This window comes from Ursus americanus, chromosome 1, assembly GCF_024610735.1.
Source record: "Ursus americanus isolate L20-20 chromosome 1, mUrsAme1.1.p, whole genome shotgun sequence".
Lineage (NCBI taxonomy): Eukaryota > Metazoa > Chordata > Mammalia > Carnivora > Ursidae > Ursus > Ursus americanus.
In genome coordinates this window covers 23,185,005-23,209,806 of record NC_142127.1, presented here as the reverse complement: position 1 = coordinate 23,209,806, position 24,802 = coordinate 23,185,005, and the positions used below count along the sequence as shown (strand labels likewise).

Below are 24,802 nucleotides of genomic sequence, written 5' to 3'. Positions count from 1 at the left end.
AAGAACGCAGGAAAGAAGGAAATATCAAACCCAAAGGATAAAATGAGAAGCTAGAACTAGACTCAAGAGGAGGGTTCTGCAAAGGCCTTACTAGGTGATAGATGGGAAAATAAAAAGATTCTTTGGAGAAGTAGCCTTTTATGTGAAGACAGAGAGTGGCAGAGTCAATTGGCTAGGAAGCTGCTTATAAATTTCAGGATGGAATAATATTGTGGTCACTCCCCAACTATTCACCCCAGAACGTGCCTGTGGAGTCTTATTTTCAATGTAACAATTGATAGTAATAAGGTAAATTAACCTACGTTAATCGATTCTCTCTCTTTTGTAACATAATGTCTGAATCCAAGTAAAATTCACAAGCCTAAAGAGTACCTTTAAGAAATAACTATAATAAGGGGGAGAGGATTTTAGACCCTGTGGCAAATGGGGGAAGAAATTAATGTTAGGCAGGAGGTCTTTTCATTTCTGTTAATTCATGCAATGCAGACAAATTCCTTTCTTCTCTACCCTTCATAAAATTAACCTGACTACTGAAATGCAGAATCAATCATTCAGGGTTAGGAGAAACTCAAAGGTAATCTAGTCCAACTAGACATTTGGTATCAAAATAAATAATTTCCAAATGGAAGAAAATTTACAATGTACATTTAAAAACAATTTTCAATAGTACTTGATAATACTGTGTAAGAGGAGACATACTGGAATATGAATGACACAGTGGAGTGTTCATAACTGGAATATGAATGACACAGTGGAGTGTTCACACATTAAAAGTAATTTTTGAATGAAACATTAGGATTTCTCATTTGAAAAAAATGTTTTAAAAATAATCATTTAAATATCTGTGTGTATCCAGTTAAGCTTCCTGCATATGTTTTTACTTTTTTTTTTGAGATTAGAGTTCTAGAGAGTTGTCAAATCTGAAAATGAAAAGTTTTTCTTTTTTTTTTAAATTTAACTTACCTTCTTTTAACTGATTTAGACCAATTTTGATGTAGAGATATGCATTAAATGTAAGCAGCCAGAGCTAAAAGTGGGCTTTTGCAGAACCTGTAAAAATGAAAGTAATGGCCAAGGGTGTCTAACTTATGAACTGTTGCTAGTTTTACTCCTGATAAATTCAGGTTCATTGGACTGTACTTTTCAGTCTCCTAACCACTTGCTGAAGGCAGGCACTTAACCCAGTTTACAATTCTGCAGGACCAATAGGACTCTACTGATTGCACTAAGGCAGTCCCAGAATAAAGAGCACTAAATAATTATATGCTCATCAGTGTAGAGGCACTGCAGTAAGTGGCACCATGAGAGAGAGAGCGTGTACTCTTTGCCATGTAGCAACTAGAGTAGTGAGAGAAGAGAGCCCATTAAATAACTTCAGGATTCTATTACAGTTTATACTGTGCCATTCACTATTGGAACGATGGGGAGACCATTTAGGCAATGGAACTCCTAGGTGTAAGAAATACAAATCATAATCCCCATATAATCCCTGGAAGCACAACCCTAGATGATGCTAGGGAATGTGTCCTTACCACTCACTGTTTTCTTTGCTGTAATTCTTAAAAAGCAAGAAAGAAGACAAAATATAATTCCCTATGGCTCCTACATCTAACCTCGAACTCTATTATTATCTAATGTATATTTTAAATTTTCTTTTAGAAGGTAGAGGAGGGTGCCTGGGTGGCCCAGTCAATTAAACAGCTGCCTTTGGCTCAGATTATGATCCCAGAGTCCTGGGATGGAGCCCCGCATAGGGCTCCCTGCTCAGCAGGGAGGTCTGGTTTCTCCCTCTGCCTGCTGTTCTCCCTGCTTGTGCTCCTTTCTCTGACAAATAAATAAGTAAAATCTTAAAAAAAAAAAAAAGGGGGGGGGAGAAGGCAGAGGAATCATTCATGGTTTTCTGCCAGGGCTGGTTCTGCTTGTGGGGAGAATAAGCAGGTGCCTATGTAGAGGAGGAAGAATTCCTTGTTTAGACTATCATAGTCTCTGCAGCCACTTGAAATGCTTGAAATTCAGTAACTACAATATAATTGCCTTGTCTTATTTTTTTTCTCCTTTTTTAAAAAGCACTCCATATTAAAATATGAGTATTCTTAGGAAGGGTGACATATTAAGTCTTAGTAACCTTGATAATATATGAGACTAGTGGATCAGATCTGTTTCAGTATACCATCTGGCTAAGAATGGCTTCCTGCAGAATGATAGGTGATTATGTCCTGACATGCAAAGATTCACTATTCATAGGGTTTTTTTTTTTTTTTTTTTTTTTTTTTTACAATTTTAGGTAGTCCAAAGGTCTAGTTCTTGCACAATTTGTCATTTTATTGAGGCATAACTGAGAATGGCATTTGATGACATGATGGTATATGAGACTGTGAGGTAGGAGTGAGCCTAGTGGACCATAACCATAGTAACCCAGATTTGTTGTTCTTTACTCAGTCAAGTATGCACGGAGGAATTGATAGACACTATGGTAAACAGTGAATGGCAGAGAAGTAGCTCAGTTGCCTAGAACAGAGTAATGCTTGGTAATTTTTTTTTTTAGCTGCTTTAAGCAATTTTATGAACATTCAGGAAGCAGAATAGGGGACTGGGATTTTGAGAATTAATAAAAGGAATGTCAAAAGGCTGGAAGAGATTTAAAAAAAAACCAGTGAGGTATTTTACTAGTTTTATCCTGTTATTCAGGGCTCATGCTACCTTTACTGTAGTTTTGACATTGGAGTGGCTTGGGAAGATGTGCATAATCTCACAAATGAGCCCTCCCCCCAAGGCCCTCCTTGGATAAACATATAATCGTAGTGTGCTTACTATGCAGACATAGTTGCAGAGCAAGCTACTCTGCCTGCAGTCAGGCGGTATTGCCTAAATCTCTGTCCGAGAGAAATACTAGAGCTTCCCAGGCTGCCTTTGAAAACCTAGCCTGGCCATTGAACATATTTCTCTATTTCCTGGACTATTCATATCCTACATCTTTTCTGTCTCTTTACTTATTTGGAAATCACATTCCGTGACAGAACAGGGCAATGATTTCTGATAGAATTTCCATTACCCAAATTAAATATCACACTTTATTTCCACCCAGACACTATTAATGAATATGCCGTGTTGAGGTACTGAAGTACTCATGAATATTCTATGTGTGTTTTTCTGTTTTGTTTTTGACTTCCTAATTTTTTTATTTTTAATTTTTTTTTCTTTTTGCTAGAAGACATTACTTTCACAGTCTAGCACCTTTCTTAACATCTTAAACAGAGAACATAACTATGGTGTCTTATGTGTCATGACACCCTGGATTTATCAAGAATGTAAGAAAATATCAGACACAGAAAAAAACGCATGTCTGCCATTTGTTTTACTACTTAACATCATAACTGCAATCTAGCTAAGGACTTCTTTATATGAGTGTAAAGAATCCCATGGCCACATTTATAAGCTCTAGATTTGACAATTTGATAAACTTTATTTTTACAAATGGCACAACATATAGGTATAAATTTCTATCATACTATTTAATTTTTTTTGTGGAATAGCTATAGAACTATTAAGTAAATTCTCAATTTAGAATATATGATAGATCACACATGCTTTCCGATTAACTCCCTTTTTTGTGTCAAAATTGGACATATAATGAAAATTAAAAACAAATGAGGCACATTTAAATTCATAGAAATTACAAGTTGTTTAATTTTAAGATGAGGCCAAGAGATAGATATAAATAGATATATAGATATATAACTTCTCTATTACTTTGTTTGGGGAAGTTGAAGTATATAGCTATTGAATCCTCGGGGAAAAAATAAAGGGAAAAAGAGAATGTTTTGTCCTTTCTAATACAAAAAAAAAGTTTTTTTTTCAGAGTGCCTTCAAGGCATCCCCTGTATCAATAGCAATCAACAAAGAAATAACCACAGTTAGAGAATACCTCTCGGGCGCTCCTCCCCCTAGAGTCGATACTTGCCCTTGACTTTGATGACAGATATTCTGCATATTCCTCTGAGTCAAGCTGCTTAGAGTCATTTTAGTTCTGAGAAAAGAAAATTCATTGTATCGATTATTTTTAAATGCATGTGAACATTTCTTCTTAGCACGAGGACTCACAGGGCCTCCATCTGTGCTTTCTATGACAGATAATACTTGCCAAATTATTAGATAAATTATATCTTAATAGTCTTTAGAAGTTTAGAACAACATACCATTAAATTGCAAACGATATATCTAGTAAAGTAGCTAGACGTTTGGTATATAATCACTATTGAGTACTTAGAACTGATCTGTCTTTTTAAAAGCCAAGTAGAAAATTGGGTCTTAAATATAGGCTGTATGCTTACATCCTTTGGCAGCCCTGTCAGAAAAATAGTGAAATACATTAAAGGACCTTTTTTTCCCCAACCTCTAGATAATGAATTTTCATACATCTACCTCCTTTCTCCTTATTCTAACATGATGATTTTGTTTCATATTTACTTGAGAAAATAGAAGTCTCATATACCATCTTTTGATTAAGAGAACTTTCTCACCCTGAACTTTATTAAATCTACCAACCTACCTGAATCTAGAACTAATCACTCTGCCTTCCTCTTGTTTGAATGGAAGAACACGTTGTGCTCCTAAGGCCAATCCCTGCAATTGTGCATCAATCCCATCTTCTCTCACCTAGTCAAGAATTAGACTCATACAGTTGTCTTCTCTGTTCCTTGAATCATCAGTATTTTGACTTCTGCTGGATCATTCCCAACAGTGTACAAGCTTGTTGTAAAGATGATACAAAACAACTTCTTTAAACCAATATTCCTCTTCAGCTACTGGCTTCATTTTTCTTTTCCCTTTATAGAAAAACTCAAAGAGGATTTTCTTCTTTCTCTATTTCCTCCCCTTCTGTATTAAACCCACTTAAATCGGTCTTACATTCTTATGTCTCACTTGCACGGCTCCTGTCAGGGTTATAAGTGATCTCCACTCGCCTAATCACTCAGTTATCAATCCTTAGCAGACAACTGATCCTTGTCTCCTCTTTGAATACTTTCCTTTTTAAAGTAGTACATTTTAGAGTTTTCCTTTTAGCTTACCGGGAATTTTTTTTTCTCAGTTTATTTTGCTGCATTATCCTTATTATTTTTGGCATGACCCAATGTTCAGTTGTTTGGACATCTCTTCCTTTATTGATTTCCTAAGTACCCTCATCTTGTATCAAGAACACATCCTCTTCCATGGATTTATAAAACATCTAGAAACCAAGACTCATAAGTTTTCATCATCAGTCCTGACTTCTCTATTGAATACCAAACTCACTTGTGTGTTGAAACTCAATTCAATATCTTGGTCGGAAATTTAATAGAAATATCAAACTTTATGTGTCCCAAAATCTTGATACTGTCCCCTGACAGTGGCATATATCACCCTCCATCCATTCACCCAATTGTTCAAGCCAAAACCTTGGAGTCAGCCTTGACCCCATTCTTTCTCTCAAACTCTTTGTTTCAAACTTTTAGGTGTATTATGAATTGGACTACTCTCTTTAAGGAGCAGCCTGCATCCTAATTACTACCAATTCTTTATCTTTCTTCATAGCATTTATCACTGTCAAACAATATTAAGTAGTATTTATTTGTTTATTGTCTGCTTCCTTCACTAAAATGTAAGCTCTATGAAAACAAAGATTTTACAGTTTTGTTATCTGCTATATCCCTAGCATCTAGAGCAGTGCCTGACAGAAACTAGCCATGTTCAAAAAAAAATTTGTTAAATGAATAAATAAACATGCAAATACTAAGACAGTATTTTCTTTCTTGAGGAAAAATTAAATGTGGCTTTTTTACATACCCATTCTTTCAAACAGGAACTATTTATGAAAAGGAGTTATGGAAAGGCAATTTTATGATTGATTCATCATCCCAAATGATCCAACATCTATTACATCTTGAACTCAATTATTAGCGATTTATGATTTAGATGGACATATCTGAATCAGGGGAAAAAGTATTTCTGTAGCTAACATAGTTATTATTTCCTACAACTGGAAAGATGATGAAGAAATTCAAAAGTAGCCACCTCTCAGTAACTAATGTTAATTGACATCCCTGGACCATCTGCTACTTCTAATATTCATCCAATAACCTAAGATTTGAATGAATTATCCTCTGAGAGTTTGAAATTTACTAATATAACCCTTCAGTTATCAATTAAATTTCTTTCACTTCCCTGGTTAAAAATCACAGTGCATTATTTATTTCATTTTACTTATTGAAATTGGAATACGCTATCATTCTTAAATTTGCAAATTCAGTAAAATACGTTTAGAGACATTGGAGAGTCCACATTCAAGCATTCCTCCATGCATCGTTCATTTATTGAACACTGAACATGTGCCAAGTAAGGCTTCTGATAATAGGGGAAATACTTCCTTCTCTGGTAGACCAGCTCTTTAAGGAACAAAGAAACTGTGAGAGCTATTCATTTGCAAAAGAAGAAAGCTTTTTTGTGTGCATGGCTTGATATTACTGACCTTAATTGTTTTTGTAAAATGATCTTTTTTCCTCAGAAACAGTATAGCTCATCACTTTTCAATCCACAACATTTCAAATTAAAATATACTCTAAAAGAAGATACTTGCATTTCACTAATAAATTGTAAATAACAAAAAGTTCAAACTGTTTAGAAGTCTGTGGTTAATGCAGGTGGATAAGTAGTTTACCTGATGAGTTTTTATGATGCCAAAGACAAGATTACAAAGCACAACACTATAGTAATAATATGCCAACACTAAATTCATCATCATCTCTTAAAGCTGACTCTACTTTCTTTCCTGTTTATTTTAATAGCACCATTATTCTCCCCATCACCCAATTCTAAAATTTCTGCATAATTCTGGAGTCCATGTCCCTTCTTGTCTACATAATTTAGAACTTCTACTTCATTACACAAATCCATCTCTATCTAAAAACTCAATACCACCTATTTTAGGTTCTTATTACCTATTTTCTGAGAAATTAAAATAGCATCCCTGTGTCAGTAATCCAGATATCCAATGCCTATGTCTGCAAGTTTTTCTTAAAAAGTTTGGATTGCCTTCTTTATAATTAAAAATAAGATTACTAACAGTGTCTACTTATACAATATAGAACCTAGTACGTTCTGAGGATTCTCTGGGGCTTACATTTCTTCTAATGATGTCTGCTTCCAATAGGACTGTTGGCACACATGGCCCTTCTTTCTTTATGTACTGCATCAGTTTAAACAGGAGCAAAGATACCTTTTCCTTTCCCCTAACTCCTTTCCAACCTCACTCAGAATGCTACCACCAAGACAGTGTGTAAATAAGACTTTTACATATTTATTACCTTCCTGTCTGATATGAATTATACTATACTATTTTATCTTTTTTAAGATTTTATTTATTTATTTACTTGAGAGAGAGAGACAGAAAGAGAGAGCCAAACACTAGGGGGGGAGGGGGAATGGGCAGAGGGAGAAGCAAACTCCCCCCTGAGCAGGGAGCCCGATTTGGGTGTTTGATCCCAGGACCTGGGATCATGACCTGAGCCGAAGGCAGAGGCTTAACCCACTGAGCCATTCAGGTACTCCACAATTATAGTATACCACTTTAAAAGTAAAAGGGAAAACAATTTAAAAAATTCAATGGGAAATGTATCCATCCATTATATTCTACCCACCCATAAAGTATTCTAAGTATCATTTCCAGCTTGATTTTAAACCATAGTTTTGATCACATTATACTTTCTTTCTAAAATTTACATTGGTTTCCCATTGAACCCTGAATTAAAAATAAGTTTATCATCTTGACATTCAATGACCAGTGTATGTAGTCTTTGCTCAATGTATTTTCTCAGCTACTGCAAGCTCTGAGTTTGAATTCAGTTCTTTTCAATTAGTGGCTATCTGATCTTAAGCAAGTTACTTAAATTCTATATAAGTTCATTTTCTTATCTAAAAAATGTGGGTAATATTAGCACCTCATTAGTAGATATGTTGTGAATAAACTAATAAATGTAAAGCAGGCATTTTAGTGTCTGGTTCCTAAGATATGCTCAAAAGGGGTTAGCTATGTTACTATCATTATGAAGTACTTCCACCATTTATGCATGGTCTACCCTCCAGAAAACTGAAAACTGAGGTCTCTATCTTCCCAACGTATTTTAGTCTTTCTTATATCTATGCTTTTGTCAAAACCATTTGTTCCACCCGCATTTCCATCTCTATATTTCAATTTCTGTTCTTCCATTAAGGCAAAGCTGAGATCACATGCCATCACCATTAAAGAACTTTTGACACTACTAAACAGATATGTTTTAGTCTCTTTGTGCTGCTATAACAGAATCACACAAGTTGGGTGGCTTATGAATAATAGAAATTTATTTCTCAGAGTTCCATTGTCTGGGAGTCTGAGATCAGGGTGCCAGCATGGTTTGATGAAGACTTCTGGGTCACAGATGGAAGGGCCTAAGGATCTCTGTGGAGACTCCTTTATAAGGTACCAATCTCATTTATGAAGGCTCCACCTTCATGACTTAAGTACCTCTCAAAGGCCTTCCCCCTTAGTATCATCACCACGAAGGGTTAGGATTTCAACATATGAATCTGGGGGGACACAAACATGCAGACCATAATAAGATATAGCTAACCATTCTTTGAAACGCAATGCCACTATACATCTTTTATAAAACGCGTCAAACCTGACTTAAAAATTATAGACCTTTGTATATACACCTTAATCTTTCTACTAGATTATATATTTTCTTTTTTAAATTTTTAAAATTTATTTATTTGAGAAAGAGTGAGAGAGAAAGAGAGAGAGCATGAGCAGGGCAGAGGGAGACAGAGAAGCAGACTCTCCACTGAGCAATGAGCCTGATGTAGGACTTGATCCCAGGACTCTGGGATCATGACCTGAGCCAAAGGCAGATGCTCAACCGACTGAGCCATGCAGGTGCCCCTAGATTATATTTTTCCTGAAGGCAGACTGTTTTACTGATCTTCAGATTCTAGTTGGATACCTTAGATCTATAAATACTAAATAATAATACAATAAATAAAGCATTTTTATCCAAACAATAATTTAACATAAATACATTGTGACAATAAAAAGTAGTGCCAAGATAAATTATAGCAGAGATGTAGCAATATGCTTTTTTTTTTTTTTTTTTTTTGCTTAGCTCAATACTGTTTTTCATGCAGTTTAATGTTTCCACATTTGGTTCATATTTTATTTTATCTTTTATAAAATGTGATATAGTAGTTTCCTCTGATCTATGGCATGATATTCTAAAAGTTATTCAGTTCAGCAAATATATTTTTCCATTAAAAAAATAGTTGAGGGAAACAGAGAAACAAATTTCACCATGTATGTTTTCGACATGAAAAGAAAAAAAATTTCAATCCCGTTTTTGTTTGTTTGTTTGTTTTCCACTTACATTAACTTCATTCACATTTTTAGTTTGGGTTGGTTGTATTTGATCTCTATTTCATTTCAATAAAGCTTTTCCTCACTCTTTAAACTAGATAATTTCCTAATACTTCATATTCAACTTTTTGTTTTTTGCACAAATTTGGAAGACTTTTTTTTTTTTTTAATTTATAGTCTCTTTACACAGATTGCTCTTCATTTTGTTTCCTCTTGTAGTTCACCTTCTATGGCACATTGCATAATTTTTTATTACAAATTGTTAGCATTTTTCACATTTCTAACCATCCCATTTTTATTATTTTTAAAGACTTTATATACTTTGTATATGATAAATTAAAAGCACAACTTTAAAAACTCCTCTTTCAGTTATTTCAAGGTTGTATTTGTTAACAACTGATTCTTTGGGCTGCATTGATAATAGTTTTCTGTTTTCTTACACATTCAGTCTTACTCTGATTCTTCATTTTATGTATTTTATATGTGAGTCACTATTTAACTTTTATCCAGTTGAACCTGAGATTCTTTTTGTTTTTTAATTTGTTTTTTTCATCTTTGGCTCAATGCATATTAAGGTATAGCGACTGAACTTCATTCAGTGGAGATAATTGCTCACAATTGCAGAGAAATTAGTATACAATGTAACTAGTTAATAAACTTTTACATGTGTATATATCCATGTACATACATTTGTTATAATATAAATATTAATTAGGTTTATATTTATGTGTAAGTACCTGAATCCATAATTCTAATCATGTAAAAGGAAAATAGCTGAACTAATATTGTTAGAATTGAATGGAAGAATAGGAGTTTGAAAGAAACCTGAAACATAAGTTTTATTCACTCTGAAAACATTCATTTAGAATTAACCATCTGTCAAAATCATATTATTATAAGTATATACATATACATTTAGTATATTCATGACTATGAGAGGATAAGGATATGTTTGCAAGGATGTGGTTATAGTGGCTTGAAATTTAAACAGGCATTTTTATGAATCTATTCAGATGAGCTTCTCTGTGTTTCCAAGTTTCTCTTTTTGATTCACAGTTTTCTAATCAGTCTTCAAAAATTGTAGCTCCGATTAATATAACATATATGATAGGAAAAAAACACTTTCTGATCATACAGATCATGAATACATATCTTTATAGCTGTTTGGGAGAGAAAATACCTGTTTTTTATGCCACTGACATATGGTGAATGGTGAAGAAGATGAGGATAATTTTTCTTCCCCAGCATGACACAATTGACAGCCTGTTGGAGAGGTTTATTCAGGCTAAGTCTTGGTTCTCTAAGTTAGAATATTCATTGAGTACTTTCTTACGTTTTGATCTCTTCTATATGGAAAGTTAGTATTTATTACTTCTAAGAGTTGATGTAGGTATTCCTTTGACTAAAGTCATCTAATGTGCTTTCTAACTGTTCCTTTGGGAAAACTGTCCACTGACTCTAAGAACGGCATTTTTAAAGAACATCACGTTTATTCTGATCAGACTTATATCCTTGTTACCCAAGCTAATAATGCTCTTACCTTGGCATGTGGAAACATGAGGTAATGATGCACACTGGAGATCAGATGTAGTGTGGGTTGAGGCAGATTACCTATGCAGGCTTTCATGAAGTAGAAAAAAAAAAAAGGATTTATATCCTTAGCCCCTGATTATTTTTGTGGGTTCTTTGTTTCACTGGCTCCCTCCCACTACCATAAGTAGGCCTTATGTTATTTGTGTAAAGAGGGAAACCACAGCTAATAATTAACCGAGACACATGAATATTATTTCAATGAAGCACATCACAACTAACTGGAGGAAGTATCCTTCCTCCAGTGTGTCATTTGAATTTTTAAAGTCACCATTATCAATCAAACCACCTCAAATTATGAAGCATATGACTACGTTGGTTTTCTGTTTTCAAAAGTTATAAAATCAGTGGGTGCTGTGTTTTGCATTAAAACAATCAACTGATTCACTCAAAAAGCAACTATAAAAATCAGATAGATTGATCAGTTATGTCAAGTAAGCATTGCCTGTGTTGACCATTAATTCATTTTTATCTCGGGGGCACCTGGGTGGCTCAGTTGTTAAACGTCTGCCTTTGGCTCAGGCGTGATCCCGGCATTCTAAGATCAAGCCCCACATCAGGCTCCTACGGTGGGAGCCTGCTTCTTCCTCTCCCACTCCCCCTGCTTGTGTTCCCTCTCTCACTGGCTGTCTCTCTCTCTGTCAAATAAATAAATAAATAAAATCTTTTAAAAAAATTCATTTTCATCTCAGTTTCTAAGGGAAAATCAGTATTCCTTCATATTCTAGCCTCACTCCAAAGAACATTTATTACATAAGTAAATTTACTGACTGGCAACCAGTTAAGAAATTATTGTCTACATCTGGACTTCTCATAAAGCTTGGAAGCAAAGAAATGTTCAGTAGTGGTTCACTTTTTAATGAGAGGCAATTTCACTAAAGGTCATTTCGGTTGTCAAATGAAAACAGTAAGCACTGACAGACTGGCAATATATTTTTGTTAACCTCATAACACAGCCACCTAAGACCCCTTCATAACCTGAGAAATCTATGATCCAACAGGTTTCAGGAGTGCTAAGGTCAATTGGAAAACAACAGAGCTAGAAGTGTTGAAAAGGGACTAAGTCTGGACTTCCAAAGTAGGGAATGGCAAGGGCAAGCATTGCATGGTTCAAGATGGATTTAAGAGGTTAAGAGAGAAGCCAACTAGCTAACCAAGCTTGATGTGGTCCCTTGACAAGGTTATGTCAAGCAGAGATAATCCACAATTTTACTAATTCTTCTGAAGGAACTCTTTATTGTGGAAATGGTCTCAACATTTTAAAGACTTCTTTTTTGTTGGGCTAATTAATTGTATAATCTCATTGAGACTTGTTGTTTATTTTTGTTTGTTTTGATGTTTTTATTAAGTCAAAAACTTCTAGTGTCTCTCAGTAGGTGGAGAAGAATTTAATGCCTTGTTTGATTTAATTCCTTAGGGGGTAAAAATCCAAATGCTGTTCTATCTAAGTAAAATACAAGGACCCTGATATCCCTACTCACATCAGAAATGATGAAGACCATTAAATAATCATTTAAAAGTTTAGACTTATTTAATTATATTACTCATAATATACATATTTGCTTTTGTCCTACCTTTACAATAGTTCAGTGTCAGTTTCTTGAATGATCAAATGATGTTTATGAAATTTTCTGTTAGCCAGTCTTTCACTGGATTCCATTTATCAGTTAAAAAAACCAATTATTTTGTAACATTTCAGCGAATTCTTCTAAAAGACTCTACTCTGCAAGAATTCCATGTGTCCATTTTATGTATTCAGAAATTTGTATTTAATAAGTGCTAGATTCTAAATGCTAGAGATATAGCACCAGAAGTAAAAATAATAAATCATACATATATATATATATACACACACACACAATGTTTGGTGGTGATAAGTTAAAAATGAAGCAGGGAAGGTTTATAGGGAGTTTGTATAAAGAGTTTGTAAGGGCTTGTGATTTTCACAAAGCAAAGTGGTAAGAGAAGTCTTCACCAGAAAGGTAACATTCAAATAATACCCTAAAGGAAGTGAGCAAGTCAGATATTCCAATATATGGGGTTGATTACTCTAGGAACAAGGAAGAACTTCTGAAATGGAAGCTTATTTGGCTTGTTGTTTAAGGAACAGCAAGAAGGGTGGTTTGTCTGGAGGGAAATGGCAAGGGTGAGAGTAGTAAGGGGATAAAGGAAATGAGGTCAAACAGCTAATGAATATAGATTATGGAGGGCTTTATAGAGCATTATAAAGGCTGACTTTTACTCTGATTGAAATGGAGCTTTTTGAGGAATTGGGCAGAAGACTGACTTGATTGACATTAACATTTTAAAGGTACAACTGGTTATTGTATTGAGATAGACTAAAGAGGAGGAGGGCATTGATGAAAGCAGAGAAACCATGTAGAAGGCTCTTGGAATGATCTAGTTGAGAGATGATGGCAGCTTGGAGCGGGGTGGTAGTTAGTAACAGTCACTGAGAAATGGTGGGATTCCTGATCTGTTTGGCATCAGAATCAAAGATATCTATTGATACTTTGGATGTAGGGCAGAAAAAAAAAGAGGAATTGAGGATTTCCAAACTTTTTATTTCCTAATTATCACTAAAGCTACTCTGATTATGACTGTATCACTAAACTCTTTCAATACTAATTTTACATGAAATTTTACTGTTACCTTTAAATCTTAATGGGCTTTGGAATTTTGGTCAATTAGTACATATTCATTAAAAACTCACTACTCCTAACATAAGCAAAGATGAATTGTTCTAAAAGTAATATCAAGCAAATTTATGTTACTTCAATCTTATTTTCCTGACTATAGAGAAGGAACGTGGAAAGAAGTAGCTCAGTAATCATAATCTAGTCACCAAGGCAATGTGGGTCAGTCAAGGAGCCAGTGTGGTTTAAGTCACAGGTGCTGTTTGTATGGGCTTATGAGCTTTGCATATTTCACTCTAGAAAATCCATTTCTGGCTTCACACATCCACCTCAAAAAGGCATGCCCTTGCTTACAAGGGAAGCCTCTAACTCTGTATGGAAAGGTCAGTCCAGATCCTCCTTGCTAAAAAAATCAAAACAAACAAACAACAAAAAACAAAACCAAAAAAAAAAAAAAAAAACCAAATGACAACTCACAGCACTTATTTATTTACCAACAATGAAAGTAAATAGCATCGTCCTCATGTTTACACAACACATTACAACTAAGAACATAAAGAATACAAATGCTCAGTGGTCTATGTTTTCCTAGAGAAGTTAACTGAAATACATAGTGAAGCATATATAGGAATTATTAATAAATACTTTTGCAAGCATTTTTTGAAATTTAAAGATGCACTAAAATATATGACTAGGTTTTAGTAAGTGATGCAAAATTGTGAAAATAAAAAAATTGACTCATTGAACTCACTTCTCTCTTTCTCTTTTATTCCAGAACCTACAGATAGGTTGCCTATGCTCTTACTTGCAAATTCTGAAACAATTGAGGTTTTCTATCTTAATGGAAGTAAAATGGCAACCCTGAGCTCAGTCAATGGAAATGAAATTTATACTCTGGATTTTATTTATAATGAAGACATGATTTGTTGGATCGAATCAAGAGAATCTTCAAACCAACTCAAATGTATCCAGATAACAAAAACAGGAAGATTAACAGATGAGTGGACAATCAATATTCTTCAATCCTTCCACAGTGAGTATTTCAATTCATATTATATGTCACCCTTTAAGGATTTCATTTACAGACCAGTAAACAAGATTCTTAGATTTTTCTAGCATAGTATTTGGCTATTGGAAACCTATATATGCAAATATGAATACACTTAAATAAGTGTATTCACTACCTGTTTTGAATATACACACACATACACGTATAGTTTCACTGTTCATGTAAGTAGTAAGTTACAGAGTTAATTTTAATTTTCTTTAATGCTTATTACAGTGTTACCTAAATGAGAATTGTAATTTGCCACTGAGTGATAGTTCGCAATGTGATAGTGAAGGTGGGATTTTTAGAAAGGAAGAAACAGAGTTGATAATTATAAACTCATCAACTGTAGTGTTTATTAACATGCCTTAAAACTATTAGATTCATGCTAATTGGTAACAACTACCTGTGTTTGTTGACTTTTTTCTTAGCAAATCAGAGTTTTTATGCATCTTCCAAAAGAGAGATTTGTGATTTTGATTTACCTTGATTTCTCATGCTAGAAATCCACAAACTAGCAACTGTACTTCCTGCGTATTACTGTAAATTGAAATCACATTGTTACACAGACACACACGTTCCTTCTTCTGCGCTGGTGCTCTCTCTTTCTCTATCTCTCCTGACCTCCACCCCTCCAACGCAGGAGTATAAATTTACTTGTGCTTGCCTGGGGAAACTGTATGCATGAGAATTTTAAGATACGTCCATTTATTTTATGATTTACAGAAAAAAAATTATTATTGCAAACGCTGCTACCATAAAAATTGGTAGAAAAATAAAGAAAAATATGCAGTCAAGTTAAGAAGGAAAAAAAAAGTGCTTGATAGAAATAATGTAGTTTTCAGATGTAGAATGTTTGGTGATTTGGATTCGATAATTATATTTTATTAATATTTTTGACATACAATTAAAGGGATTGGTTATTAATCTTTATTAAACATAAGAAAACAGTACCTTGTAATATGTAATAAGTATCATTATATTAAATGAACCGGTGGCAAAAATTATAAAAAATGTAATATAAAGGTATGATTGTATATGGTTAAATGAACATAAATAAATGTTTAACAAATAGAATCCAATGCTTTGAAAATCCTCTTAACATAAATGAAAGAATTGGTAAAGCCATTTATTGTGACACTGGACCAAAATGCCTAGTAAAAGCAGTAGACACTGGCTATTTTCAAGGATTCTATGGAAAACGATAATTCCTAATAAATAGTAAATAACAAGGGCTGCCTGCACAAGGAGAGGTGCTGTGTGATTTGAGTATTTCAGCCATTGGCTGAGCCAGCTGCTGGAAACTGTTAAAAAAAAAAAAAAGTACCCAGTCTCTGCCACGTTAGTGATTACCTTAACTAATCCAATGCATTTGTCCCTCACATATGGAATGAATATGGCAGTCAAATAGCTAGGGTATTCACTAAGTTGCCAGGTAAAATTATTTTCCAGGTTTACTTAAGCAACTTTTCTACATCTAATATGCTCTATTAGTAGTAGCAATTTCTTCTGTAATATATATTTTTAAAACAACTTTTTTTTTTCTTTAAGTAAATCTAGGGATGGTGAAGCAATTGCACATTAGAACATCTATAGAATATAATTTGTAACTTAGATTGCATTTGTTATATGACAATCCTTGGCAAATCTAGAAAACTAAAGTCATTTTTGTGAAGCAATTCACTGAAATGCTGAATAGAGCATTCATTTTGAGCTATAAATAATAAATGCAATGGAAATCTTTTAATTAGAATAAATATTTTTTGACAAAGTCAGATAAAGTCAGATTTAAGGTATACAATTTCAGTCACTGTAGAAAAAAGTGATTAAATGTGTGGAAGTAATTTAATGATGGGAGTGGAACAGAGGTGTGAGCAGGGCTGGTCTCCTCTATCCTTGCTTGTAAACCATGAATTTTATCAACATGTCAGAGAATAGCTGCCATTAGATATGGTGGGCTGTTCATTCACTGTGACAATTTTTGAGTTGATAATGAAGTTGGAATATTCCTTGCATGTATAATTACATAAAATCTCTGCTGTACCATATAAGTAAAAATAATGAACTGATGGGAGTATGCCTGAATACCTGTCACTATCCACTCTTCCATAGATGCTTTTCTCTGAATTTGCCTGAGGAAAGCGTTCTTTTTTGAAAAAAATAAACATAATTTTTTTTCCAAAAATTTACCGTGAGGAGAAAAACAACCGTTACAGGTCAAACTGACTTGCACTTAAAATTTGCATAATGGTTTATTTAAACAGTTCAGTGCAATATTAAAATCTGTATTTTCTATCTCATCTCACTGGATACACACCACATTTCTGTATGCCTTTCCTGTTTTATCATAGAAAAAAATTTTAGCTACAGACCTCAGATATATTAGACAATCCTGAATGGCTAAAACAAAGGCAGAGATGGGACAGCTAAATCTTACATTCTTTCTTCTACATTAGAAGGGCAAATACTGGTGCCTTCAAAGAACCTCCCAAATCCTCCACAAACAATATCTATAACTGTGCTGTGTGTGTGAGTGTGTGTGTGTGTGTGTGTGTATGTAGCTAGTTAATACAACATGTTCCTGCTGGAATCTGGAATTTTAGCAAAGTGATCAGGCCACCCATTGAGTTCTCAAAAAAAAAAAAAAAAAAAAAAGAGAGAGGAGGAGAAAGAGTTAAAATTAGCAAAGATGTTGATCTGAGGACACATTTCCAGGGAACTTTCAGAATTCCTTTTTGTTACCATATGCTTAATGTTGTAGGCAGTGATATTAAATTATGTCTTAATTTTTACATTAACATTAGATGAATTTATACTTTGAAGTAAGTAAACCATTCTGATTTACATTCAGTACGCAATCATAAAAGACTGTCCTGAATGCCTACTAAAAAGAAAAGAAGAACAAAAAACACTCTCAGCACTCTGTTCCTCTATAAATTTGTCTTTATTGTTAGTTCAGTTGTCAGGCTGCAAAGAACTAAATTACTATTTATTGTCATTTGGCAACATGCTTGAAACTCACCAAAGCAGATATTAGACATGTGCTAAGCTTCAATTGTTATTTTTTTTCTATGAATTTGGTGAAATATACCTTACACACCAGAAGTGTATTCCCGTACAAATTTTGCTTGATGTTACATAGAATTTTTAGATCATTATTCTCATAGTATTTTTTTGTCTAGATTCACATGTCTGCTTGTTTCATTACGGATTTTAATAATCAAAGTGGGACTCTCTTGGTGATCCCATCATGACGCCATATACCAAGTAGAACAAAATATTTAGCAGGTTTTCCTAATCTACCAATCTGAAATGTGGAAATTAAAATGTTCTTTTCATGATGAATAAATAAATCATGTACTATATTTGAAATCCATGACATCTAATTACTAAAATCTGTTTCTGTCTTGATAAACTCTATCGTGATAGAAGAAAGAAGGAAATGAGGGAAGGAGAGAAAAGAGAAGGAAAAAAAAGAGGATATTATTTTTATGGGAAGTAGTCCTAGTAAAATAATTTCTAACTTAGTATTTATTTGATAATTTTTCTCTATAAATATAATAATTGTTTACTTTAATTCTTTCTTTTTATATTGCATTTCCTTAAAGAATTTATGCCAAGTAAACTGGGCATTTTTTTCTCCTCATATTCCTTGACCATTACAAATTTTTAATGTTGTAGACACATTTACAATAGGAACTTAACATCAACTGTAAAGGCAATGAGAAGTAGGAGCATAATTAAGCAAAGTAATAAAACTAGCGTGTAGCACTTCAGTTTTTGATTAAGATTATGGGTTTTAAATTTTAAATTTTATTTTTTTCAGGCTCTAACATCTTGTGACTTGTACATTTATTTTAACACTGGTTTATATTTCTATCTCCACAATATTTGGGGTAAAAGGAATGGTGAGTTGATATGGTCCTAGCTCTGTGATTACCTGGGTATCTGACGTTACGCAAATCATTTTAAAATGAAAGAACTTATTTCATAACCGCTAAGATCCTGCCCAGATTTAAACATACTTTCTCCTTCCATTACTTTGTGTTTGTTTTTCTCATAATTTGAGGTATTCCTATGTGTGTGTGCGTTTGTGTGTGTTTGTGTGTGCGCACGCGTGTGAGTGAAAGGAAGAATATTTGTTTCTTCCCCCTTTTTATCCCTTTCTTATTTTTCTCCCACCTAATCACTCGCAATAGGTACACTTCAGTATCTTTATAATACAAGTTCCTAAAATATGCTCCTTGGGACACCAGTTCTGTAAGACATTTTTGGAAAAATGACTTTATGGTCAAATAAGTTTAGGAAATTTTGTATGCTATGGAACCTATTGGAGATTTATATATACGTAGCATGTTAAAGATTATTCAAAATCCTTCAGTAAAGTACCTGTTTTACTTTGTGTAGCCCAGAATTCCCTTTACTTGAGTACTAAACACTTGATTGATATTTTTGTGGGTGTGTCTGTGAGTGTGTTTCTTTGGACACTTGCGTCTAAGGAGGTGGTATGAGTGTGTATATATGCCTAATATGTATTAACATCCCAAATATCTAGGGTTTTATGTTATCCACTTTGAAAAATATTGCTTTAAAGGTCTTAGGGAGACTCACTCAGATTGGATTCTCTCATCATATTTTTATATATTCACTGTCTTTGTGGCTAAAGCTATACAAACTATATGTGCAAAAAGATGCAGAGACTTACTATAATCACAGTTTTCTAGCTATTTCTTCCTAATGGCCTAACTGCTTTTAGTCGGCACACGAAGGATATAGGGTCCAGATACCACATACTCTGAGATTATGATAACAACACCAGAGTCTGTTTCAGAATTGGAGCTGATAGGAATTAGATATGCAATAAAGATTTGCACATATGTGAAATTCATTCCAGGAAAAGGCGTAGCCTAAAAGATCATTTGTGGTTGAGGATGTAGCAAAGAGTACGTTTTAGTACTAATTTTAAAAAGACAGTGTCCGGTAACTTTTAAATTTTAACATTTTTTTCCAGAGTTGGTTAAAAAGTATGCTGACAAAACCTTTTGATGATAGAAGAGCAATGTCAGAGAAAGACAACTATCAAAGGATCTCACTCCTATGTGGATTTAAGAAACAGAACAGATGAACATAGGGGAAGGGAAAGAAAAATAAGACAAAGACAGAGAGGGAGACAAACTAATAGAGATTCTTAACTACAGGAAACAAACTGAGGGTTGCTTTAGAGGAGGGGCTGGGGGATGGGGTAACTGGGTGATGGGTATTAAGGAAGGCACTTGATGGAATGAGCACTGGGTGTTATATGAAACTGATGAATCACTAAATTACCTCTGAAACTAATAATATACTGTATGTTAATTAAATTGATTTTAAATTTAAAAAAATAGCAATGTCAAATAAAGAGATGGTAATATAGATGGTGAAAGATTTTTAAAAAGTTTGTGACATACAGGTCTAGATTAAAAATATATATATACTGTGTTGGGGCATATTCATAGGTGTCAGTTGTCAAAAAGGTAGCATTCCATAGTGTAGTCCTGATAATTTTCTAAGTACCTCATAAAACTTAGAAGGCCTCAACTCCATTATACGGAATTCCCTTTGCTTTGATTTTGGGCTTAACAAATAACTTCGAGGTTTGGTTTCTCACACACCAAATTCCTCTAGGGAGGAATTTGTTAGGTGGGTGCCTGTTATTAATTGTGTCACTGCAGCATCCTACCAGTAGTTGTAAATTAACAAATTGACATTCTGGTTGATCTCTTAGTCTCCTGGGAGTCTGGTAAACATGAAATAATTCTCCAAAGCCTGCTAATCCTTTGGTGAACAACTCAAACAATGTTCCTGAATTTGCAAATCTAATGATTAAATGTGGGCTTAAGATAGTCTGTAAATTGTTATCATCTTAATGACAACATTTACTTGATAAAGTTATGTTTTCTTAGCAACTTTTGTTATTTTAATGTGAGAATTAATCCATAGCATTTTAATCTCACCGTTTTAAGGTGATGCTAAAGAAAATGTTTCTGTCTCTTTAAGTATTATTATTCAATTTAATTTCACTCAAAACTAGGTAGTTATGCTACATTTCCAAAACTAAATGGTTAAGGAAGCCTTATGTACCACTCGTCAACAACGAGACTAACTTTCCAACAAATCCATATAATAACACACACCCCAAAATTGTGCTAGACAATGTTTTTAATCCTGAAAATTCACAAAAAGGCAAGAATTCTATTGCCAAAGAAGCTTCCATTTAATTGTTGTTATTGTTGGGAAATATTTTGCAACAACAGCAATAATAGCAACACAAACCTTTATGGTTTCCCTTGTGGCTTCGTAGAACAGTTCAACTTATCTGAAATGGTAAGAACAATTTATTATCCATATGAAATACCTCACCTGGCCTTAAGACTTGATTGTTTGTATTGTTTAAAAATATATTGATGATTTGTTTGGACTTGTGAGAGGTAGGTGAAATCAAAATTATTATAAAGTTCTGACTTCTTCATAGAAGACTCACTATGTCTGAAAGAATACTATTTTTTTTTTTTTTCTGAATAACTTTTGGTACATCAGTCCAGGTTCTGTGTGGGCAACAGACACCTCACTGTTTGAATCAGGAAGGGCTTTAATACTGAATGCTCTCAAAATTGTTGGAAGATATGAAGGAGAGAATTCTAGACTGTGCCTTTGAAATGACATCCAGATAAGACAGAACTTTAGAGGCTGCCATGATTCTCTGTATCAGAACTATGCTGGAAAAAAAAAAAAATCCACTGCTCTTGCTACCGCTGCAGTGGCAGCTGCCTTTGAAGCCCTGACAACTGGAGACTGGATGTCCCCAGCTGCAATCCGGAAGCAGGAACGCTTGTGATGAAGCCGAGGCCACTCCTGCTGCGCCCACGCCGCTTCCTGTGAGGGACCTGGGTGATGGCCACTGAGAATTACTCCAAGCAAATGCCTTACTTACAGCAATCGTGCCTCCCAATCAAAAATGTTAAAATGGGCAGGAAAATGGCCTCCCATTTTTTTTTTTTTTCCAACTTCCCAAGTGCCTGTCAGTGAGCTTCCAAAAACAGCTTCGAGTTTGTGTGGCAAATAGTTTAAGGCTTTTCAGTCTCTTCAAATGGACAGAAAACAGAATGAGATTGAGAGGGCCAATCCAGAGTACCCAGCATAGATCTTGGGGTGTCTTTTATCTACAAATAGTTAATATCAATTTTTTCTTACTTGAAATTATTTTTTTGCTTTTTCATAGTTACTTACAACTTCAGTAAAACCGGTATTGGAGCAGGTTATACTCCTTTGAGAATAACTTTTTTTTTTTTAATTCACATTATGTCAGTGTGTTTTTACAGTTTCTTATCTTTCTTTGGAATCATCACTTTACTTAAAGAAAAGACTCCCATATTTTCGCCAAAGTACCCCATTAGACCCAGTCCATTATTTGTCTCCTCTCAATGGATTTCAGAAACTGGTCAAGTATTTCATCTTCCTTCATGGACATCAAAACAAAACAGAACAAAACAAAACAAAAAGGGTTATGTCTGGCAGGAAGAAAGATGGCATCATTGGATTCTACTGACATACACATGCAGGTTTTGAAAATAATCCTTTTATTGTTTGCTTTTGTTATCACAAAGAAAGATATTTAGTTGTCTCTGAAGTTCTCAACAGGAACAACATTCAGTTAAATTTTTAAAAAGACATTTAAAATGAAATAAAGCTTTCTTTTAAACTTCTCTGTATCAGATGCAAGTTTTTCTCTCTCAGAGCTTTGAGGATTTGATTTGTAAGAAGAATATAACTGACTAAATTAGATTCATTATGGCTATCTCCACAAAAATTTTGAACGTGGAGGGGTGCATTATGATTGTGATTACTCACACAAAAGGCCATTGGGAATTACAGCAGGTACTTAGATAATTTGTGCAAAAAGATGTTTGTTCCTAAACTATAGATAATTAAGGCAAAATGCTTCTAATGTGTGAATTATGCAAATAATCAGCTCAGTGTTCCATCCCATTCTATGTTAGGCCTGAGCTTTTATTTTGGGACTCTCAATTAATGTTGTCCATCCTATTTCCATGGGATGAGATTCACACAAAATTACAAGGAGAATCAAGGTAATTATTTTGATAAACACAAGCTCAATTTTCCAACTTTTTCCCCTTGAATTATATTGGCTTATCTTGGACATATCTAGTTCAGTTCTGGATCACCATGATAAAGTGAATATCACAATAAAGCAAGTCAAGTTTTGTTTGTTTGTTTCCCAGTCAATATAAAGGAAATTTTTACACTATACTATAGTCTATTAAGTGTGCAATAGCATTATGTCTAAAAAAAACAGTGTACATAACTTGCTTAACATTTACTGTATTGCTGGGGTGCCTGGGTGGTGTAGTCAGTTAAGCCTCCAACTCTTGGTTTCAGTTCAATCACAATCTCAGGGTCATGAGACCGATCCCTGCTTTGGGCTCTGCTGTCAGTTCAGAATCTGCTGGAGATTCTCTCCCCTCTCCATTCACCCCTCTTGTATGTGTTCTCTCTCTCTCTCTCTCTTTCTCTAAAAATAAATAAATCTTAAAAAATATATATATATATATATATATATATATATATATATATATATATATATATATTGCTCATATCCATCAAAGGAGGCACTGTCTGTGGCAACTATAGCCTTAAGAAATATATTTCTTGGTGTGCCTGGGTGGCTCAGTTGGTTAAGCGTCTGCCTTCAGCTCAGGTCATGATCCCAGGGTCCTGGGATCAAGCCCCATGTTGGGCTCCCTGCTCAGCTGGGGACCTGCTTCTTCTTCTCCCTCTGCCTGCCGCACCCCTTGCTTGTGCTCTCTATCTCTCTGTCAAATAAATAAATAAAATCTTTTAAAAAAATAAATGTATTTCTTAAATAGTAAGACTTGAAAATCAAAATTACTCCTTGATCCATCGGTGCAGAATGGATGTTGTGTTAGCAGGCATGAAAACAACATTAATCTTGGTGTACACACCTAGCAGAGCTCTAGGGTGACAAGGTGCATTGTCAATGAGCAGTAATATTGTGAAAAAATTCTTGTGTGTGTGTGTGTGTGTGTGTTTTCCTTTTGCAATAGGTCTCTGCAGTGTTTTTAAAATATTCAGTAAGCCCTGTTGTAAACGGGTGGGTACTGTCATCCAGGCTTCCTTGTTCCATTTACAGAACACAGGCAGAGTAGTGTAGCATAATTCTAAGGGCCCTTGGATTTTTGGAATGGTAAGTAAGTATTAGATTCAACTGAAAGTCACCCACCGCATTAGCCCAATGTGATGTCAGGCAATCTCTTGAAGATTTGAAACCAGACATTGGCTTCTCCTCTGTAGCTATAAAAGTCCTAGATGGCATCCTCTTCCAATAGAAGGCTGTTTTGTCTGCACTGAAAATCTGTGCAGTGTAGCTACCTCCATTAATGATATTAGCTAGATCTCCTGGCTAACTTGCCACAGCTTCTATATCAGCACTTGCTCCTTTATCTTGCACTTTGCAGCTTCCTCAGCTTTCAGTCTTCATAGAATTAAAGAGAGTTAGGTTCTTGTTCTGGGTTAGGTTTTAGTTTAAGGGAATGTTGTAGAATGTTTGATCTTTTATCCAGACAACTAAAACTTTCTCTATATCAGCAAGAAAGTTGTTTCACTTTCTTATCATTCATGTGTTCACTGGAATAGCCTTTTTCATTTCTGCCAAGAACTTTTCCTTTGCGTTTACAACTTGGCTAACTGGCGCAAGAATCCTAGCTTCCAGCCAGTCTTGCCCTTTGACATGCCCTAAGATTAATCATTTCTACCTTTTGATTTAAAGCGAGAGACACGTGACATTTTCCTTTCACTTGAACACTTAGAAGCCATTGTAGGGTTATTTATTGGACTAATTTCAATACTGCGATGTCCCAGGGAATAGGGAGGCCTGAGGAGAGAGAGAGAGAGAAGGGGGAATGGTCAGCTGGTGGAGCAGTCAGAACATTTCCAACATTTATCAATTAAGTTCACTGTCTTATATGGGTTTGATTCATGATGCCCCAAAACTATGACAGGAGCCCATCAAATATCACTGATTACAGATCA

At 34.5% G+C, this 24,802-nt stretch overlaps 1 protein-coding gene across 1 annotated transcript in view; it reads left to right on the top strand.

Moving 5' to 3' along the window:
* LOC148110721 (low-density lipoprotein receptor-related protein 1B-like) overlaps nucleotides 1–24,802 on the top strand; it is an 851,096-nt gene that overhangs the window by 496,729 nt on the left and 329,565 nt on the right. Inside the window, exon 7 of the mRNA XM_087861868.1 lies at nucleotides 14,423–14,680. Within this exon, the coding sequence (XP_087717994.1) occupies nucleotides 14,423–14,680 (258 nt within the window). The remainder of the gene's footprint in view (nucleotides 1–14,422; nucleotides 14,681–24,802) is intronic.